Genomic DNA, 22,027 nt, shown 5'->3' with positions numbered 1-22,027 from the left:
GGAAATTAAGTGTTCATTTGGTGTAATATTCCTTTAACGGAATCCAGAGGTAGGAGGTTGGTGTCAGAGTAAGGGGGGGGGGGGGGGCTGTCAGTGAATGAAGGGATGAACTGAGTTTGTTTTGGATGGGGCCGGGGGAAGAGCAGCAGAGAGCCGAGACCGTGAGAGAGTGAGCGGCCACCGAGCGACCAGGAACCGGACAGAACCAGGAACCACAGCACGGTGAGTCCGTGCGTAAAATTGATTAATTTGTCAACCAACAATAGGGAATTTATGTATTTCAATACATTTATTTGAGTTATTTTGAAGGTAGAATATGAATGTTTTGACATAACATGTTATGTTGTAATCCAAATTGCTTATTTATCCAATCATGTGGACAGTTTTATTGTGCAACATTTTGAACCGTTATCTCACTCACTATATACTGGCTGTATATTTTCTTGGTTGCCACCTATAAGTCAAAATATAACCAATACAGTGCTGGTATTTTTCCATATTCGATAATTTTGCAGGATTTTAACATTCCAAGATGTGTCAATAACCATCATCACTTACCCTTTACGCACAGAAAACTATCACCATGTTTAGAATACGGTGGTATAATGCAGGTTCATTCAATCTTAAAAGCGTTGGAGAGGAGTTTTCTCTTCGTACCTGACCAGAGGGTTTTTCCAGGGGGAAACGCTCTGGCACCACACCGGGCGGAGAGACACTGCGCGTCTTTGTGCGCGCGGAGCGGCGGCTCCTCTGCGGTCAGCTCTGTGTATCCCCGGGGGCACGCGGACAAACAGACCGGTGCAAGGGGAAATTCCTCCGGCTCTAGTTTCTCCTCTTGTCCCTCTTTGCTCCGGGGGTTTGAGGAACACAACGAGGAAGGCTGTTAAAATACCCAAAAGGCTGCTGGATGGTCAGCGTTGTTTACATGCAGCTTTTAAAGGAACTTCAAATATTCATAATTGATTAATATATACAATTATATATTGTATTAAATATAATACAAAATATTTTCTATGCTCTGATTTACGCTGGATGAGTGCAGAAACATCAACTGTTCATCTAACAAAAGTGGGCGTTTACATTTTTTTCTTCTAACAAAGTCAATTTAAAGCTTTAGTCATATCGCAACAGCTATGTTTGGAAAATAAATGCAATTCAATGTAATACAGGCTCTGCCAACAATGCAACATAACAGAATACCTAAAATATTAAATAATAATAATAACAATAAATGCAGGTTAAAACAGTATACTGAAATATTGTACACTGTATAGGATATCTAATATCTATTATAAAACGGACACGTCAAATCAAGCAATCTGATTGGTTCTTAGCCGTGATATACTGAGCGTATACCACTGGTAGAATTGTAAGTTACTTTTCACAACCAGTCAGTATCCCTCCGCGTCTGAGAAAAACATACCGTTGGGCTGAAAAGCAAACTGCCTCCGCTTCGCGTCGGGCCGAACCACGCCCCTTAGCTGTGATATAATGAGCATATACCACGGCCTGTCGTGAGCTATTGCTTAATTATATAATATATATTAAGGGATAAACACATAATAAAAGAAAAATAAATCACATTTTGTATTTTGGAAAAGCAAGTTTTGTGCCCTCAAAGCATTGGTAACATTTAGTTTTGTTATGGCGTAAATGACATACATAGTGTGGGGGAAACTTCTGAAGCAATGGGAGTCAGGACTCGGAGAGACACGAGGAGAGCTGGAGCTTTGATGGCAAACGGTGACGGTTTATTTGGAGCTTCGGCCGGAGAACTCACAAGACATGTCACGGGCCACGGTTGAGATGCCACCATCAATTCTGAAGCGCCCTCCTGTAGCTCCAGGTTTTAACTAGTTCAGAGTGTAATAATCAACATTCTTCAATAGGTATACTGAACAGCTGAGGACACTGAATCACAGTTGTTGTCGCGTATGGCTCCGGGTCATCTACACCCCGAGGAGGAAGTGTTCCAGGTGTCCCACAACAATAACTATCTCTGACCGAGAGGTGCCCGGTCACAAACTGGTATCAACAAAATGCTAGGGCAGCCCCTCCTTACGGTCAGCTGCGTCAGAGGGCGACGGAGGGCATGCAGGGCAAATTATTCCCCAACACATAGGCTACTAATAAAACAAAAAAGCCAATTACAAGCCAGAAAATAACAGAAAAAGACAAATGTAGATATATAAAACTGATGCACAGACTTGGTGTTTTGCATTAATACAGTCGCGTGTCTCCGTCAGCTCCATCTGTTTCAGGATTTGCTGCAGCAGGTTTGAGCGTGGCACCGTTTCTCCGTGCCAACATTCGGAGACGTGTGGTGCTGTGCAGCTTTCCCTGTCCATTCCTGCGGATCAGGGCTGTTGATCCGACATGGGAATGTGGTTTTAAGGCATTCCAGTGAAGTCTGGCTCGGCCCAAACTCAGCAAAATAACTCTAATCCCCAAAAAGTACAGAATTATGCAATCTGACACCGTCAATAGAGATTTCAGGCGATGTAGGCATATCCTGGAGGAGCCCCTAAATGGCTTCCTCTTTATATTTTGATTGTAACGGCATAAAACATTCATGCAGGTATCGGGCTACTCGGGTCCTCTATCAGAAAAGGTATTCTATCACAAGATCCTGCATTAAGATGCTACTTCAGCAAAAATAATACAAGTATTATGAGCTGCTTAAATGAATACAACAATGCCCCCCTGTTACTGAAATACAGGTATTATTATATAGGTCAGTGTTAGATTGTGATTACTTCTGCATTATGTCTAAGTGATTTGCCGCAATGCTTTATTATTATTATTACACATAGTCTTTGGTTCGGACTCTTGTCTGTTTTCTGATATATATATATATATATATAGGCCACTAACCATGAACTAGAATGCTTATAATTATGTTTATTTGAACTTAAATTGTAATTGTCCTTCCCAGATGTTCTTCCAGATGTGTCCTCACCTCCTCTGCTTCCTGCTGCTGCTCTGCGTCCCTGACACACACTCCGCTAAATGTCCTGAGCAGTGTGTGTGTGACCAGATCCAGCTCACTGTGACCTGCAACAGCAAGAACCTCACACACATCCCCCCTACTTTGGATGAGGTCTCACACACACACACACACACACACACACACACACACACACACACACACACTGCACTTTTCTTGCTAAAATCACAGCTTGCACACCCGGTATTAATTTAGGAATCAACTATGTTCTTAATAGATCACAGTGAAATTGGATCTGCGTGGTAACGACATCCAGGAGCTTCCCTCCGGGGCCTTCAAACACACACCGTACCTCACGCACCTGTCGCTGCAGCGCTGTAACGTCCGCAGGGTGAAGGAGGGGGCTTTCCGTGGCCTCGGACGCCTCGTCTTCCTCAACCTGGCCAACAACAACATCGACATCCTCTACCAGGTCCACACACACACACACACACACACACACACACACACACACACACACACACACACACACACACACACACACACACACACACACACACACTGCAGGTACACACACACACTCACACACACACTGTACCTGGTCCTTACACACACTGTACCAGGTCCACACACACTGTACCAGGTCCACACACTGTACCAGGTCCTCACACACACTGTACCAGGTCCACACACACACTGTACCAAGTCCTTACACACACTGTACCAGGTCCTCACACACACTGTACCAGGTCCACACACACTGTACCAGGTCCACACACTGTACCAAGTCCTCACACACACTGTACCAAGTCCTTACACACACTGTACCAGGTCCACACACTGTACCAGGTCCACACACTGTACCAGGTCCTCACACACTGTACCAGGTCCACACACACTATACCAAGTCCTCACACACACTGTACCAAGTCCTTACACACACTGTACCAGGTCCACACACTGTACCAGGTCCACACACTGTACCAGGTCCACACACACTGTACCAGGTCCTCACACACACTGTACCAGGTCCACACACACTGTACCAGGTCCACACACACTATACCAAGTCCTCACACACACTGTACCAGGTCCACACACTGTACCAGGTCCTCACACACACTGTACCAAGTCCACACACACTATACCAAGTCCTCACACACACTGTACCAGGTCCACACACTGTACCAGGTCCTCACACACACTGTACCAAGTCCACACACACTATACCAGGTCCTTACACACACTGTACCAGGTCCACACACTGTACCAGGTCCTCACACACACTGTACCAAGTCCACACACACTATACCAGGTCCTTACACACACTGTACCAGGTCCACACACTGTACCAGGTCCACACACTGTACCAGGTCCACACACTGTACCAGGTCCACACACTGTACCAAGTCCACACACACTATACCAGGTCCTCACACACACTGTACCAAGTCCACACACTGTACCAGGTCCTTACACACACTGTACCAGGTCCTCACACACACTGTACCAAGTCCACACACTATACCAGGTCCACACACACTGTACCAAGTCCACACACACTGTGCCAGGTCCTCACACACTGTACCTGGTCCTTACACACACTGTACCAGGTCCACACACACACTGTACCAAGTCCACACACACTGTACCAAGTCCTCACACACTGTACCAGGTCCACACACACTGTACCTGGTCCTCACACACTGTACCAAGTCCTCACACACTGTACCAGGTCCACACACACTGTACCTGGTCCTTACACACACTGTACCAAGTCCTCACACACTGTACCAGGTCCACACACACTGTACCAGGTCCACACACACTGTACCAGGTCCTTACACACACTGTACCAGGTCCTTACACACACTGTACCAGGTCCTCACACACTGTACCTGGTCCTTACACACTGTACCAGGTCCTCACACACTGTACCTGGTCCTTACACACACTGTACCAAGTCCTCACACACTGTACCAGGTCCTTACACACACTGTACCAGGTCCTCACACACTGTACCTGGTCCTTACACACACTGTACCAGGTCCTTACACACACTGTACCAGGTCCTCACACACTGTACCAGGTCCTTACACACACTGTACCTGGTCCACACACTGTACCAGGTCCTTACACACACTGTACCAGGTCCTTACACACACTGTACCAGGTCCTTACACACACTGTACCAGGTCCTTACACACACTGTACCAGGTCCTCACACACTGTACCAGGTCCTTACACACTGTACCAGGTCCTTACACACTGTACCAGGTCCTCACACACTGTACCAGGTCCTTACACACTGTACCAGGTCCTTACACACTGTACCAGGTCCTTACACACTGTACCAGGTCCTTACACACTGTACCAGGTCCTCACACACTGTACCAGGTCCTCACACACTGTACCAGGTCCTTACACACTGTACCAGGTCCTTACACACTGTACCAGGTCCTCACACACTGTACCAGGTCCTTACACACTGTACCTGGTCCTTACACACACTGTACCAGGTCCTTACACACTGTACCAAGTCCTTACACACACTGTACCAAGTCCTTACACACACTGTACCTGGTCCTTACACACACTGTACCAGGTCCTCACACACTATACCAAGTCCTTACACACACTGTACCTGGTCCACACACTGTACCAAGTCCACACACACTATACCAGGTCCTTACACACACTGTACCAAGTCCTCACACACTGTACCAAGTCCACACACACACACACACACACACACACACACACACACACACACACACACACACACACACACCACACACACACACACACACACACACACACACACACACACACACACACACACTGCAGAACAAAATCATTGTGTCCCATCATCTTCAGAATCAGATTCAGGTTTATTGTCAAATAGGTTTGGTTTTATTAAATGTGATCATGATCGTTTCAGAGCCTACGATCTGTGCAGTTTTAACATTTGTGAATGCCACTATAATGAACTCAAGTCAAATGTCTGTCTCCTTCGTCTCACACATGTTCCCGGCACCACAGTGACGCTTGTTGTGTTCCTTGTGAGTCCAGGAGTCGTTTGACGGCCTGTCCTCGCTGAAGCAGCTCCTGATCGACCGTAACCGGGTGGAGGAGATTCAGCCCGGAGCTTTCTCTCAGCTCGGCTTCCTCAACCTGCTCTCCCTCACACACAACCAGCTGGTGTACATCCCCAACATGGCCTTCCAGGTAACACACACACCTCAAATATAGACTGTAACACACAGTGAGAAGTGTACACTGTGCGTTCTGCAGCTGCTCAGAAATACAATTAAAGATAGTGGATTGTGTTTTAAGTGATTGCAACTGAATCCACACACTTTCTCACTGTGAATATTCAGGCTTTTTATTGTTGCAAAATGATGTCCTTGCACTAATCTGTTCACAATTGTAATACCTCTTGCATTGTTGGACGAGCCTGGGGATTTATATTTTCATTGACAACAACCTTGTGTTGTATACGACAGTCTCTGAATCTTTGAAGCATCACATATCAGACCTCCTTTTCTTCCTGCAGGGCTTGCAGAACATCAAATGGCTTCGTCTGAGTCACAACTCTTTAAATTACCTGGACACGGAGGCTTTGGCCGGGCTGTTCACGCTCACACGTCTCAGTCTGGACCACAACGAGCTGCAGTTCTTCCCCACAGAGACCATGACCAGGTACAGCACGATGCTCCAAATAATAATACTAAATACAGAGGTGGGAAGTCGTGGAGTACTAATACTTTGTTACTCTACTTAAGTACATTTGTCTGGTATCAGTACTTTACTCCACTACTTATTTACGATGACGTTTTACTTTGACTTCTTACATGTTGAACCCAAATACCTGTACTTTCTACTTCTCACATGTTGAACACAAATACCTGTACTTTCTACTTCTCACATGTTGAACCCAAATACCTGTACTTTCTACTTCTTACATGTTGAACTCAAATACCTGTACTTTCTACTTCTCACATGTTGAACCCAAATACCTGTACTTTCTACTTCTTACATGTTGAACCCAAATACCTGTACTTTCTACTTCTTACATGTTGAACCCAAATACCTGTACTTTCTACTTCTTACATGTTGAACCCAAATACCTGTACTTTCTACTTCTTACATGTTGAACTCAAATACCTGTACTTTCTACTTCTTACATGTTGAACACAAATACCTGTACTTTCTACTTCTTACATGTTGAACCCAAATACCTGTACGTTCTACTTCTTACATGTTGAACACAAATACCTGTACTTTCTACTTCTTACATGTTGAACCCAAATACCTGTACGTTCTACTTCTTACATGTTGAACACAAATACCTGTACGTTCTACTTCTCACATGTTGAATACAAATACCTGTACTTTCTACTTCTTACATGTTGAACCCAAATACCTGTACTTTCTACTTCTCACATGTTGAACCCAAATACCTGTACTTTCTACTTCTTACATGTTGAACTCAAATACCTGTACTTTCTACTTCTTACATGTTGAACTCAAATACCTGTACTTTCTACTTCTCACATGTTGAACACAAATACCTGTACTTTCTACTTCTTACATGTTGAACACAAATACCTGTACTTTCTACTTCTTACATGTTGAACTCAAATACCTGTACTTTCTACTTCTTACATGTTGAACACAAATACCTGTACTTTCTACTTCTTACATGTTGAACACAAATACCTGTACTTTCTACTTCTTACATGTTGAACTCAAATACCTGTACTTTCTACTTCTTACATGTTGAACTCAAATACCTGTACTTTCTACTTCTTACATGTTGAACTCAAATACCTGTACTTTCTACTTCTTACATGTTGAACTCAAATACCTGTACTTTCTACTTCTTACATGTTGAACTCAAATACCTGTACTTTCTACTTCTTACATGTTGAACTCAAATACCTGTACTTTCTACTTCTTACATGTTGAACACAAATACCTGTACTTTCTACTTCTTACATGTTGAACACAAATACTGAAATACTAATAATTTACTTTTACTTGAGTAAAGAAGTTTAGTCAGTACTTCTACTTTCACCAGAGTATTTATAAACACGAGTATCTGTACTTCTACTTGAAGAAAGGATGTGTGTACTTTTGCCATCTCTGTAAATAAAACAAACGACTAACTAACCCCAGACTGTTAAAATGCTCTGGAGCAAGTGTCATGCTTTGTAACATCTTCAATCTCTGCCTCTCTGCCTGCAGACTTCCAGTCACCCGTCTGGACCTGAGCTACAACCCGATGACGTACCTGGGAGAGGAGGTGGTTTCCATGAAGAAACTGACGCACCTCTTCATGGATCACATGTCCCTGCAGGACCTGGACCCCACGGCCTTCTCCAAATCCAGCAAACTGGTGCACCTGGACCTCGGTCACAACCAGCTGAGAGTCCTGCAGCCTTTCTCCGAGGGAACGTCGTCGCTGGCTCGCCTGAACCTGGCCGGGAACCCTCTCTCCTGCAACTGCTACCTGCGTCCTCTCAGGTAAACAAACACTTTAAAGGTCCCCAGTTATCCTCTTTCTCATCAATATATCACAGGTCTCAGATATATACAGAGCCTGTCTCTGATTGGCTGAAACACCAAACAGATCATTGCAGCATTACCCATAATCCCCTCTGTTTCAGCCCTGTTTCCAAAGTGCTGATTCTCTGTCTGTTACTTTAGATGAAGACAAGGAGCCCCTCCCCACGCCCCTCTGAGAGACATTTGGTTACAAAGAACTCAATGGTGCTCTAGAGGAGATTCAGGTGATAAGGGGGGGGGGGGGGGTACCTTGTTGCTGATTGGCTAATGGTTATACAAGACAACACATCGTTATGACATCAAAAAGTGGCCAAAAATTATTTTCAGGTTTTTATAGAAATGGATCAGGACAAAAAGAGAGAGAATCTTTGTTCCTGAAACTTTCAGAATCTCTTTTCACAGAGAGGACACATGTTGATGTAGAAGAGACATGAAGAAGAGGGGACACATGTTGATGTAGAGGAGACATGAAGAAGAGGGGACACATGTTGATGTAGAAGAGACATGGAGAAGAGGGGACACATGTTGATGTAGAAGAGACATGGAGAAGAGGGGACACATGTTGATGTAGAAGAGACATGGAGAAGAGGGGACACATGTTGATGTAGAAGAGACATGGAGAAGAGGGGACACATGTTGATGTAGAAGAGACATGGAGAAGAGGGGACACATGTTGATGTAGAAGAGACATGGAGAAGAGGGGACACATGTTGATGTAGAAGAGACATGGAGAAGAGGGGACACATGTTGATGTAGAAGAGACATGAAGAAGAGGGGACACATGTTGATGTAGAAGAGACATGGAGAAGAGGGGACACATGTTGATGTAGAAGAGACATGGAGAAGAGGGGACACATGTTGATGTAGAAGAGACATGAAGAAGAGGGGACACATGTTGATGTAGAAGAGACATGAAGAAGAGGGGACACATGTTGATGTAGAAGAGACATGAGGAAGAGGGGACACATGTTGATGTAGAAGAGACATGAAGAAGAGGGGACACATGTTGATGTAGAAGAGACATGAAGAAGAGGGGACACATGTTGATGTAGAAGAGACATGAAGAAGAGGGGACACATGTTGATGTAGAAGAGACATGAAGAAGAGGGGACACATGTTGATGTAGAAGAGACATGAAGAAGAGGGGACACATGTTGATGTAGAAGAGACATGAAGAAGAGGGGACACATGTTGATGTAGAAGAGACATGAAGAAGAGGGGACACATGCTGATGTAGAAGAGACATGGAGAAGAGGGGACACATGTTGATGTAGAAGAGGGGACACATGTTGATGTAGAAGAGGGGACACATGTTGATGTAGAAGAGACATGAAGAAGAGGGGACACATGTTGATGTAGAAGAGACATGAAGAAGAGGGGACACATGTTGATGTAGAAGAGACATGAAGAAGAGGGGACACATGTTGATGTAGAAGAGACACGAAGAAGAGGGGACACATGTTGATGTAGAAGAGACACGAAGAAGAGGGGACACATGTTGATGTAGAAGAGACACGAAGAAGAGGGGACACATGTTGATGTAGAAGAAACATGAAGAAGAGGGGACACATGTTGATGTAGAAGAGACACGAAGAAGAGGGGACACATGTTGATGTAGAAGAAACATGAAGAAGAGGGGACACATGTTGATGTAGAAGAGACACGAAGAAGAGGGGACACATGTTGATGTAGAAGAGACATGAAGAAGAGGGGACACATGTTGATGTAGAAGAGACACGGAGAAGAGGGGACACATGTTGATGTAGAAGAGACATGAAGAAGAGGGGACACATGTTGATGTAGAAGAGACACGGAGAAGAGGGGACACATGTTGATGTAGAAGAGACATGAAGAAGAGAGGACACATGTTGATGTAGAAGAGACATGAAGAAGAGGGGACACGTGTTGATGTAGAAGAGACATGAAGAAGAGGGGACACATGTTGATGTAGAAGAGACATGGAGAAGAGGGGACACATGTTGATGTAGCAGAGACATGAAGAAGAGGGGACACGTGTTGATGTAGAAGAGACATGAAGAAGAGGGGACACATGTTGATGTAGAAGAGACATGAAGAAGTAATAATAGATGGTCTTTAAAGAGGCCGTATAATGCGTTTGGGTTTTCCCTTTCATGTGTTATTTTTATTTACATAATGCGTTCTTAAAGAGCCTTGTAATCGGTTGTGAACCAGTGGCAGGTCTCTATTGGCACATTTCCACTGCAGCGGGGTCGCCCCGTTTAAGCGTCCCTAAGCGTCCTCGCTCAGGCCTCGGGCTGCCTCGCTGGCCGTCCGAGGCCGTGGCGCATTACCATTACAGTTTAGGACCTGGGTAGCAACGCAGTGTGGGCGGGGCGATCGGCTTTTTTTCTTCTTCTCACATTTCGAGTTGTTCCGTCGAGCTCCCGCATATTTAGCCTCCACTTTGCTGTTTTACATGTCTGTATTTTTGACAACCCCTTTGTGATTATATGTTTAATAGAATCTAAGTAAATAAGGATAATGTACATCTCTGTATGCAAATTCTACTATTGTTTACCATAATTGAACCTCTTTCTATTTGCTAAAACAAAGGACTAAAGCCAATAAGCCAATTACATGTCATTTAGCCATAAAAATGTGAACACTCCAAATTGACCTTAATAAAAGGATCCACCATATTACCATTGAAATGTTGTATATGTTATGTAACTTATTATAAATATAATAACAATATAAATGTTATTGTCTATATGTTAGGAATTATACAACATACATTGTCATACAGATCATTGTTTATTTAGCTGTTAGATGGGAAGAAAAAAGGTGTAAGTAAAACGTTCTAATAAAGGTTTTAAAAAAAAATAAAAAATTGGTCCAAGTGCTTTTCAGCGGTTGCCTAGCAACGGTTGCAAAGCCGCGTAGGTGGGCGGGGTTTAGGGATCGTTCAGTGCCTCGATGAGGTCAGAGATCCTGTTCTCGATGGCTCTCATTTTAAGAATGGCTGTTCACCATGCAGAGTCTGCGAGGTCTCTCCTTCAGATCAGTTCCTTCAAACCAGGCAGGTTAGCATTTCAAACAATCCACATTGCTTTAGAAATATCTAAATAATTAAGAATAATCCACATTGCTTTAGAAATATCTAAATAATTAAGAATAATCCACATTGTTTTAGAAATATCTAAATAATTATTTTTTAAATACCAAGATATTTGAAAATCTTCAATAACATTATTGTTTAATTATCTGATTAGTGGGTTATTAATAGAGTTATAATGTCCATGAACAGCCAGCAGATGCCAGAGCTCAGAAGCAGCCTGACTCCTGTTGTTGAGCCCTTTGTCAAAGGGATGACAGCAGAGCAGGGAACCCTGATGGAGCCACCTTAATCGTGGAGGCAGACTTTGTACTGGAGGTTGTGTTGTCCGTAACCAAGGCTATTTTGGCTGGTTCTAAGGGCAGGAAGACGTTTGTCTCTCAGGAGAGCATCAGGTCCAGTCTGGGGGACCTGCTCTCTGCCAGAGAGAGTGAACTCTGCCACCAGCAGCACTGCTGAGCTTGTGGTGAGCCAGCACGTCGTTCCCCCCAGCAGGCTCAACCTGATGGTGGGCACCTCTGCACAATGCTGAAGGCAGGAAGAATTAGAGTTGGGAAACTTCACCGTAGAGCACGTGCGAGAAAAATAAGTCCTGAGACACTGACAGCGGAAAATGAGGAGCCCAGAGCTGGTTCACCGGTCTCAATTATTTCCTTGCTGCTGGGAGTCAAGGAGCAGAGTTCGTCAGGGGACTCAGTGATTGACCTCCGGAAACAGAAATCTGTAGAAGAAATCCTTTACCAAGAGGTGAGAAAACTCACCGATCCTGTCCTGGAGGATTGGCCTGAGCAGGTTTATGCTCTGCTTGAAGAAGAGGTCATCACATCCCGTATGGCCGAGGGAGAGCTGGACCAGGAGGAGGCGGATGTCGACGAGTCCACCCAAAACCAGAAGACCGAATGCAAGCAGGGCATAAAGAAGAAGGTGAAGAACTGCTTGGCAAAGCGTTTTGCCAAAGCTTGGATTCATTATAGTGGAAAAGCTTAAAATGAAATTCCATCCAGACCCCAAAGAGGAATCTATGAAGTCCATGACTTCACTGATGACAGCGTAGGCAATGTGCTCCAGACAGCGGGCGGTGAGAAGGGGGGGAGAAATGAGTACCTCTAAAAGGTTCACAGACAGCTCCAGGGTCAAGTATGTAGACTTCGCTCAGGCACTGAGCGACATATTGTACGGACACATTGCCAGTGGTATGTCTCAGAACATTATCCCGGAGCCTGTAAGGAGCTCGCCTGTCACCACGTCTCCTCAAGTCCTCGTTCCTCAGGTGCATCACGACATGTACGCGGACATGTGCAGTCAGGCGTGGCATGTTGTGTCGCTGATGACCTGGTTTGTGAACTCTCAGGTAGCGAGCAAGAGTCAAAGGGTCCAACTGGCCAGAATGGGGCCTGAGGCTTCGCTTCAGGCAGACGCCTTCGATGAGAGGGACGAAGCTTTGGAGAGAGCCTCGCTTTGTGAGGAGAAGACTAGATGTCCTTTTAATCCTTTTGAGGGGGTCAGCTACCAGGACTTAAAAAGACCCCTTGTTTAGATTTTTGTGGAGAAGCTCGTCGCGCGGGCCTGCAGAAAAGTGACGCGGCGTTTTTCGGATGTCATCGTGGAGGGCATCATTCTGCGCCTCTCTGATAGTATTTGGGCTAAATTGGAGGGCATTGACTTTCAAATCGACACGTCGACCTTCGCTGACCTTGAGAAGGTTATTTACCAGCGCTTGTGCGAGAGATGTGGCTCTCCAGAGATGCTCCTGGCCATTAAAGGAACAAGAATTTGGAGTTTTTATTGCCGAGTCCGTCGAATGTCATTTTATGCCAGCGAAAAAACTTGGACGGATCTGCAGGTTCTTTGGATCTGTTGGAAAAGATGAATCCAACTTCTGCAGAAGCACTTTTTGAACTGAGACGCAGGGTTTCTCCAGGTTTTCCCACATGTTTTGCAAACAAATGAAAAAACTGCAACATGCGTTATTTAGGGGAATATTTAGGGGACAATGTAGGGGATTTATTAAGGGATGTTTGCCATGAGTCTTTTTTTTTCTTCAAAAGCAACACAGGGTTTCCTCCGAGTAATAGGCTTCGGTTCGCCCGCACTGATTGCTATCAATAACAAATAAAAACTTTGATTTAAGCAATAGAGCAACATCACAGTTAGTCGTTAGTTTGATCCATTGCCTGATTTTAATGATATTATCAAGCTCTGTTATTCACATTCAACCACATGGCTTTTTGTCCATGCTCAGACTTCTGCTCATACAGCAGTTTAAACATATCTCAATCACAGAATTCTAAAGTCTAAAGTGAACTACAAAAGCAATTAGAGACGACTGTCTCAAGAAAGAAATCATGGAAATTAGGAACATTTGAGGAAAGACTTATTGTAGTAGTATTCCAAAACACTGTGCATGTCTAGATGTTTGAACTACGCTGTCATTGGAGGCAGTCGCAATTTCTACAGGCTCGCACTACCTGTTAGCATCTGGCATCTGTTAGCATCTAGCTCTCCTGCTTACAAACTTTTAGCCATCCCTGCTTATACAAGTAGTAGTTTTAGTTGTCTGCGATCTGTCGAGGCCGGCTGTACTGAGGTGTTTTTCCTCCAGAGACGTCGCGAAGAGACGGAGCGGCTCCACCTGTTGCTGCATGCGATCTGCGATTTTCGGAGGCCTGCTCGTCGCTAAGAGACGGAGCGGCTCCACCTGCTGCTGCCTGCGATCTGCGATCTGCGATCTGCGATCTACGGAGGCCTGCTCCCACCTGTAGAATTCGGCTGTACTGGAGAGGTTTTTACCCCGAAGTCGTCGCGGAGAGACGGAGTGGATCCACGCTTCGGGCTTGGCCTGCTTCCACCGGGCGTGTGCTGCTGTGCGGAGGAGGATTTGACCACCGCTGGGGCCTGCTTTCCACCGGTCCTGGTTCTGCTGTTGCAGAGCCTGCTTTCACCTCGGGGATACCACGGAGGGACCGGAGCGCTTCCACGCTGCTGTTTTCGCCTGTCCTTTGCTGCTGTGCTGATTTTGCTCCAGGAACATCACGGATACTGTGTGCTGGTCTGGGAAAAGGGCCCATATCGGGATTCTGCTGTGCCTGTTAACTGTTTGGACTATGAGAAGATCTCTAGTCATTCTGAGGAGTCTACTGGACTCAGGTCTGTTCTGCCACCCGCAGTGGGCATCCCCTGCAAAGGTTCGGATGTGTTGCTCAAACAATTACCGGTTGCCTTGTCTTTTTTGTTTTCCTGCGATGATGGTTCTCCAGGACTGGTTCTTCGGGTGCGTTCACACCTGCCTTGTATAGTCCGGTTGAATCGAACCCTGGTGCGTTTAGCCGCTTGGTGCGGTTCATTTGGGTCGGTGTGAACGCAGCTCGAGACCTCTGAAGTGAACTAAACAAACGGACTCTGGTCCGCTAAAATAGGTGGTCTCGGAGCGCTTGCGAACTCTGGAGCGGTTCATTGCTGGTGTGAATGCAGTCCGCACCAAAACATAGGAAGCGCAGTATTTACGAGAACGCGGATATCTTCAAAAATCCGCGGTTGTTTAGTTAAAGAGTGAAGCAGAATGAAGTGTTGAACAGTGTCGTGTAAAGTAAAAATTCTCCGTCAGCTACATAAAAGTAAGAACACCTGTCGTCGGTGAAACGCCCCTCCTCTGCAGAACGTCTCTCAGGGATAATGTGCAGCAGCGCGGTCATTATGGGAAAAAGAACAACGACAGGCTGATCAGGAGCCCGACGCGAAGCGGAGGGATCTAGATCGGCATGAAGGCATGTTGGTGAACACGAATCAATAGATTAAAAATCGTGTTGGTGAACACGAAATGCCATGAGACTGGGTTGTGTGACCGTGCTGTAGTTCCTTTATAGCCCAACATTAGCCTCCTTTAGCTTAGCGGTGGTGACGTGAAGTCATGTGACCGTGCTGTAGTTACTTTACAGCCCAACATTAGCCACCTTTAGCTTAGCGGTGGTGGCGTGAAGTCATGTGACCGTGCTGTAGTTCCTTTAGAGCCCAACATAAACCGCCTTTAGCTTAGCGGTGGTGACGTGAAGTCATGTGACCGTGCTGTAGTTCCTTTACAGCCCAACCAGAGCCATACATTAGCCACCTTTAGCGTAGCGGTGGTTACGTGAAGTCACATGGCCGGTTTTTCCTTCACAGGGAATGGTCGATCCGTAACAAGGTGAAGCTGCTGGGCACCTGTGGAGGTCCGGCCCACCTGTCGGGGGAGAGCCTGGAGGCCGTGTACCCTACGGAGCTGCGCTGCCAGAGCCAGGAAGCCATGCTGAGGGCGGAGAGGGAGGAGGCCGCCAGGATCACTCCTCCTCCCACTCAGGAGCCAAAGAACAAGGTCAAGTGTCCGGCAAACTGCGCCTGCGAGGTGAGTGCCTCTACCAGGTTTTCAAGTACTTGATGCACACATTTGTTGTCCACATATACTTTTTACAGAGCCATACTAGCTGTATCCCATGCTTAAAATATTGGAATTGTGGTGCAGACATTCAGTTTTTTACCCAGAAATCTTGAGTACCCCAAAGTTTTCTGTCAGAGATGTGCAGTACGGGTCCACAGCACATAGAAACTGCCAGATGCAAAAGCAATGGGAATTCCCCAACATGGAATTATTGTGTTTTGTCCTCTCTAACCTTCCCATATTTCCCAGGCTGATACACACCACTCTTCGTGTGAGAACCGCGCACACACTAAAGTTCCTCAGGGCTTCTCTCCGGACACGAGGCTCCTGGACCTCCGAGGAAACCACTTCCACTTCATCGCCAGCAGCAGCTTCCCCGGCATGACCCAGGTGGTTTCGCTCCACCTGCAGCGCTGCAAGATCGTGGAGGTGGAGGACGGGGCGTTCAGCGGCATGAAGGGTCTGATCTACCTTTACCTCTCCGAGAACGACCTCTCCTCCCTCAGCCCTGGCGCCTTCAAAGGTCCTTAAAATGCATCATTAACACTTTGAAGGTCTACTATCATGCAAAATGTCTTTAATACATAAAGATGTGTCCCCGGTGTGTCAGGGAACTCACGCAGCGTCAGAAAATAAAACCCTCTCTTTTCCTCCGTACCCAAATCTCTAAAAACGGGGGAACAACGGAGCTGATCCAGATTTGCTGCTGATATGACGTAATATCGGAAACGCTGCTATCAAACAATGCGTAACGTTTTGGAAGTAATATGGTCTTTGTTTACATTAGCAAGCATCGCTAACACTCAGAGCTAACAGAGAGTATGTGTAAAAAAGTAGGATTAAAAAAAAAAGGAACTCACCTTGTGGTAACCCAGAGATTTGAGCTCCATACGGTTTCAGAAATAATCCTTGATGTGGTTTGGAACATGATATGGCGTTTAATCACGGCAGCATTTAGCTGAAAATCTCTCGGTAGAATTCTGAGCTCCCATCCCCTCTTTTTACATTTTATTTTTTAAAGTTAAGGACTCAAAATCAGCGTTTCTCTAACAGGGCTGAAATAGAGGGGTATGAGGCATGGCTGGGTGATCTGTTTGGTATTTTGAGCAAACATCATATATCTGAGATCCAAAGTAGCAGTAGGTAGATTTAACAGATAGATGCGCTTTAAATTCCTATCATTTAATTTCTCAGGCCTCCCTCAGCTCACGTACCTCCACCTGGAGAAGAACCACTTCACTGGTTTCCCCCGGGGAGCCTTCAGTCTGGTGCCCAGCCTGCTGGCTCTGCACCTGGAGAACAACTCCATCTCCAGGCTGGAGCCGGACGTCCTGCTGGGGGCCGGGAGCCTGCGCTCGCTCTACCTCACCGGGAACGCCATCGGGAACGTGTCCCCTCGAGCTCTGGAGGGGGCGGAGGACCTGGACACGCTCCACCTGGGGGGCAACAAGCTGAAGGAGGTGCCCACCGAGGCGTTTAGTAAGATGGGGAGCCTGCGGGACCTGAGGCTGTCCGGGAACACCATCCGCTGGGTGGGGCCGAACGCCTTCAGACCCCTGGAGAGGAGCCTGAAGGAGCTGCACCTGGACAACATGGGGCTGGAGAAGGTGAGGGGGTCACAAGCAGAGATGGCAAAAGTACACACATCCTTTACTCAAGTAGAAGTACAGATACTCGTGTTTAAAAATACTCTGGTAAAAGTAGAAGTACTGACTAAACTTCCTTACTCAAATAAAAGTACAGGAGTGTGGGATATATTTAAGTAAAAAGTACCCACAGCTGTTTTAAAGAGTACCTGACCTCCCTTTATATTAATAGAACAATAATGTAATTGTTAGCTATGAATGTTTCGATGCAGAACAGTATTATTTAACAGTATTGTGCCAACAGGCCACAAGACTGACACCTGAACTTTTGAAAGAACAGCCATACCTGTGACCTAAGACTTTCATTGTCATATCTACACTGTAGCTCTGTCCGAATGAGAATCAAAGCCTTGCATCTTGAAAAAGTATTCTGATGTTTGTCGCTCCAGATGTCTCCGAGCTCCCTGGCAGGAGTGGGTCCAGGTCTGAGGAGTCTCTTCCTGGAGGGGAACCTTCTGGAGGAGGTGCCGGACCTCCACCCTCTCTCTTCTCTGGAGGTCATCAACCTGGCCCACAACCCTCTGATGTGTGACTGCCCTCTGCTGCCACTGCGCATGTAATACACGTCTTCTTTATCACAATTGTCCTCCGTTCTCCGCACTTTTGAAATGACTTGTTCCTCCATTTCTTTGTAAACGCCCAATGACCAAGTACATTATAGAAAAATGGGAAAACTTAACCCTTAGATGCATAAGTGGGTCTTCTTTGACCCGGTGAGGTGGTTTTCTTGAAGTATCTTTGTAATTACATTTTTGTATCTTTTCATATTCCAGCTATTCCTCAAAAAACATGTTTTGGATATCATGCCATTCACATTTTAAATTTACATTTTAAGAAATTGTAGTTTTTGTATTTCCACCCCAAGCTTCCATAAGTGGATCAAAAATGACCGGCATGCATTTTCTATGGGAACCTTTGATTCCTATCACCTGTTGCTGTCAGGAATACATTCACTGTGGACCACACAGACTACATCACAAGTGACACCTCTCAGGAAGATTATTTTACACAGCAAGATCTGATACCTGTCAGTATAATAATACTAATAATAATAATAATACATTATATTTGTATAGGGCTTTTCAAGGACTCAAAATCGCTTTACAATATAAGGGAAGGTTAGGGTGGGGGGGGGGGTATAGGAGTATCAAACTTGATCAACCGGCATGGATGGATGGGGGGGGCTATGAGTAGACAAGAGGAGAAGGGATGAGTTTTGAAAAGGGACTGGAATACTGCGAGGGTCTCAGAATAGCGGAGATCTTTGCATCGATATGTTCAAAATGTTTTTTTTCAAAATGTAAAAAAAAAAGTCTAAAATTATAAATAGTGAAAAATTAAATATAAAATATTTCTAGTGTGAACCAAAATATAATACTAAATATTATAAAAGTGATTTCTCTTAACGAAAATGAAATTATAATACGGGTCCTTTTTGACCCACTTATGGAAGAGTGTAGGGTCCAGGCACTCGTGCATCTAAGGTTAATTACAATCCACTCAATCTTAGCTAATAGTACCATCATTTGAGATACAGTATTTAGTTTTCAGGGCTTTTAAATACAAGTTAATTTCATATTGCCTCCATGTCATCAAAACAAGTTTTCTTCACTTTTTAAACGACTAATTTCTTGTTAACTATATATATAAAAACGTGGGAAAACTGTCATATTTTACTTAAAGAACCATGACTTAAGATACTTCATGTCCGGGCCTTTTAAATAAACGATAATGTGATATTTCCTCCCCAGGTGGATAGAGAAAGTGAACCTGAAGGTGCGAGCCACATGTGCGAATCCCCCCGAGCTGATTGGTCGACGGGTGAAGGACGTCCAGGTCTTCAGAGCCTGTCCTGGGGGAGAAAGTCTTCCTCTCCCCCCCACCGTCACCCCAAAACCAGCCAAGGCCCCCAAAGCCACCAAACCCAAACCGATGCACCTCAAAGGCCCGCGGCGGGTCAAGATGCTCAAAGCCAAACGTCGTAAACAAGGATCCAACACGAAACCCACGGCGGCGAAGAAAACCACCAAGAGACAAACCATGGAGTTAATTTGATGTAACCTGTGAAGGGTTTTTAACATCTTCAATATATCAGATTGATATTACATTAATCTGCATCATTTTCTATTCGTCATCTATTGGTAACTGTTGAAAAACGTGTGTTACAACACATTATGAAATGTTTTCACTGACAATCACACATACGATGCATATCCTTATGTAATAACACTCGGATTTGTGAATAAGCAGCTTCAAGGCAATATGTAATGCATTCACCTGCTTCCCGTAACGTTTCTTACATCATGCGTGAGTTGTTTTATCAGACATGGCCGGAGAAAGCTGCTTTTTAAGAAAGACAAACCATGGATTTAATTCCTCTAGACATGTATCCTGCTGAGGCTTTTTAACATCTCCTATCGGACAGACTTATATCAGACTATTGTTGCATCATTTACTCTGTTTTCAAATCATTAGCACAAATATGCAATAACACAATATGTTACTTGGCCAACATGCAATACGTTCGCACGTTTTTATCCAATAACACCTGCATTTTGTAATAATTGACTACATGTGTTTTACATGTATGAGTCAGACATGGCCCGAGAGAGCTGCTTTTTTTACATTTTAAAAGACAAACCATGGATTCCTCGAGAAATGTAACCTGCAGAGGTTTTTTTTAACAAAACAACCGTTTCTGCAGTTCTCCTCTTTGTTGTCTAATAATAACTGTTGAAAAACATCTGTACCAACACATGTGACAAATAAACGATTGACAACTTCACATTAAAGGGCCCATGTCATGCTTTTCCGGTTATTGCATGAGTCACAAACCCTCAAAGTGCACCCTGTAGCGAGTAAATCTCTATCACAGAGAAGACCTGTCTGCTGCCCCAGAACGCCTCGTTGGACATTTCTCGTTCTCTTCCTGGGTTCTGTGACGTGTGCACACCCAAATCAACAACAATGAGCGGATTGTCCCAAATGGACCAATCCGCGGAGCCCCTCCCACACCAGGACCCCTTGGCTAACTAACAGGGGCCGTGGCCGTTTCTCAATCTCGAGGATTCTGGCTTCCAAGCCAATATTTCAAGGATGCTACGTCATCGAGTGCCGCCGAAGGACTGTTCCAATCTCCAGCATACTTGGAATTCCACCGAGGCCGCGTCCTTGGTTTGGGGGTAATTTCGAGGCTGCACATGGGTAGACTTCACGTCCTTAAAATCCCCACAATGCTTTGCGAACGGACCAATTTCAAAAACCCTTGCGGAGAATGGCTGAACCGACGCAGCACACATTTAAATGTAAGTATGTAGTGGCGTAGAACATGTGTTGGTAAATATGTTACTTTGTTACATCTGTTATCACCAAAAATGTGTTCCGTGAAAGTAAAGCAAGTTCATAATTAGATAGACATCGTGAGGTATTTATTTTCGGTACAGTTTATGTTGAAACCATTAGAGAGTGTGGCACACTTGTTAGCCTGTTCCATTCTTCTTCGTTTTCCGAAGCCGTGGCTTGGAAGCATACTTGTTTAGTTTCTGAAGGAAGTGACTTGGAAGTACGCGACTACCAAGCCAACATCCTCGCGATTGAGGAAAACCCACGGAGTCCCCATTGACTTGCATAGAGCTCCCTGAACGCTCGTAATAGACGAGTTGGGATGGCGGAGAAATGCTCTCCGCAGACCCGTTCTCACAGCGCTATAAACCTCTTTCTTTCTCAATATCAAGCCACACTTATTGTTTTTACTTCGGCTGTGAGTGTGTGTGTGCTCAGGATGAGTTTCGCTTGTTCTCCTGTATCGCCGACCCGGAAACCCGTCCGCTCCTTGCAGTAGCGGCGAGCCTCGCAACGAGCCGACCAATCAGAGCACACTAGGAGCTCCAACAAGCCGTTCTGGACAGAGAGTGAATACACATACTATACAGAGATGCTGTTTGAGAAATCAATGCGAGTTTGGAAAATTGCACAATTTAAGGCTGCGGCCACACGAGGACGAATTCGGTCGTTTGCGTTACTGTTTAGTGTCATATAGACCGTTCGGCCACACGAGGACGACCGAATATGGCACTAAACGACTGAGGAAACGATAACGGGTCCCAAGGTGGATAGAAAGGTCAAACGGCTCCGTGTGTGCGCCCTGTCCGAATATTTTCAGATCACTGATAGTGATTGCGCAATAGCCCCGCCCCTCTCCCCACCTCTTCTGCTCACCTCCGTTTATCCCGCGCCATTGCTGAAGTGTTTCGCCACCAACAACATCAACAATGGCGGATCGCAGAGTTGCTGTTGACCATGCTACAGTTGTTTGTGCAACATACAGCAATAATGATGAGGCAATAGCCCCGCCTCTCCCGCTCACCCCCGCGTCA

The 22,027-nt window shown here is 45.3% G+C and overlaps 1 protein-coding gene across 1 annotated transcript; it reads left to right on the top strand.

Moving 5' to 3' along the window:
* Positions 1-129: 129 nt before the first annotated feature.
* chadlb (chondroadherin-like b) lies at positions 130-21,969 on the top strand. The gene is made up of 11 exons (XM_034106705.2): positions 130-222; positions 2,936-3,100; positions 3,225-3,419; positions 6,020-6,175; positions 6,504-6,649; positions 8,198-8,476; positions 15,753-15,972; positions 16,255-16,528; positions 17,200-17,612; positions 18,041-18,207; positions 19,403-21,969. Exons 2-11 carry the CDS (start codon positions 2,936-2,938, stop codon positions 19,704-19,706), a joined length of 2,319 nt encoding a protein of 772 aa, XP_033962596.1. The 5' UTR covers positions 130-222; the 3' UTR covers positions 19,707-21,969.
* Positions 21,970-22,027: the final 58 nt, after the last annotated feature.

The sequence above is a fragment of the Pseudochaenichthys georgianus genome, chromosome 19, assembly GCF_902827115.2.
Source record: "Pseudochaenichthys georgianus chromosome 19, fPseGeo1.2, whole genome shotgun sequence".
Lineage (NCBI taxonomy): Eukaryota > Metazoa > Chordata > Actinopteri > Perciformes > Channichthyidae > Pseudochaenichthys > Pseudochaenichthys georgianus.
The sequence above is the reverse complement of the archived record's forward strand: the minus strand, read 5'-3'. Positions and strand labels throughout refer to the sequence as shown.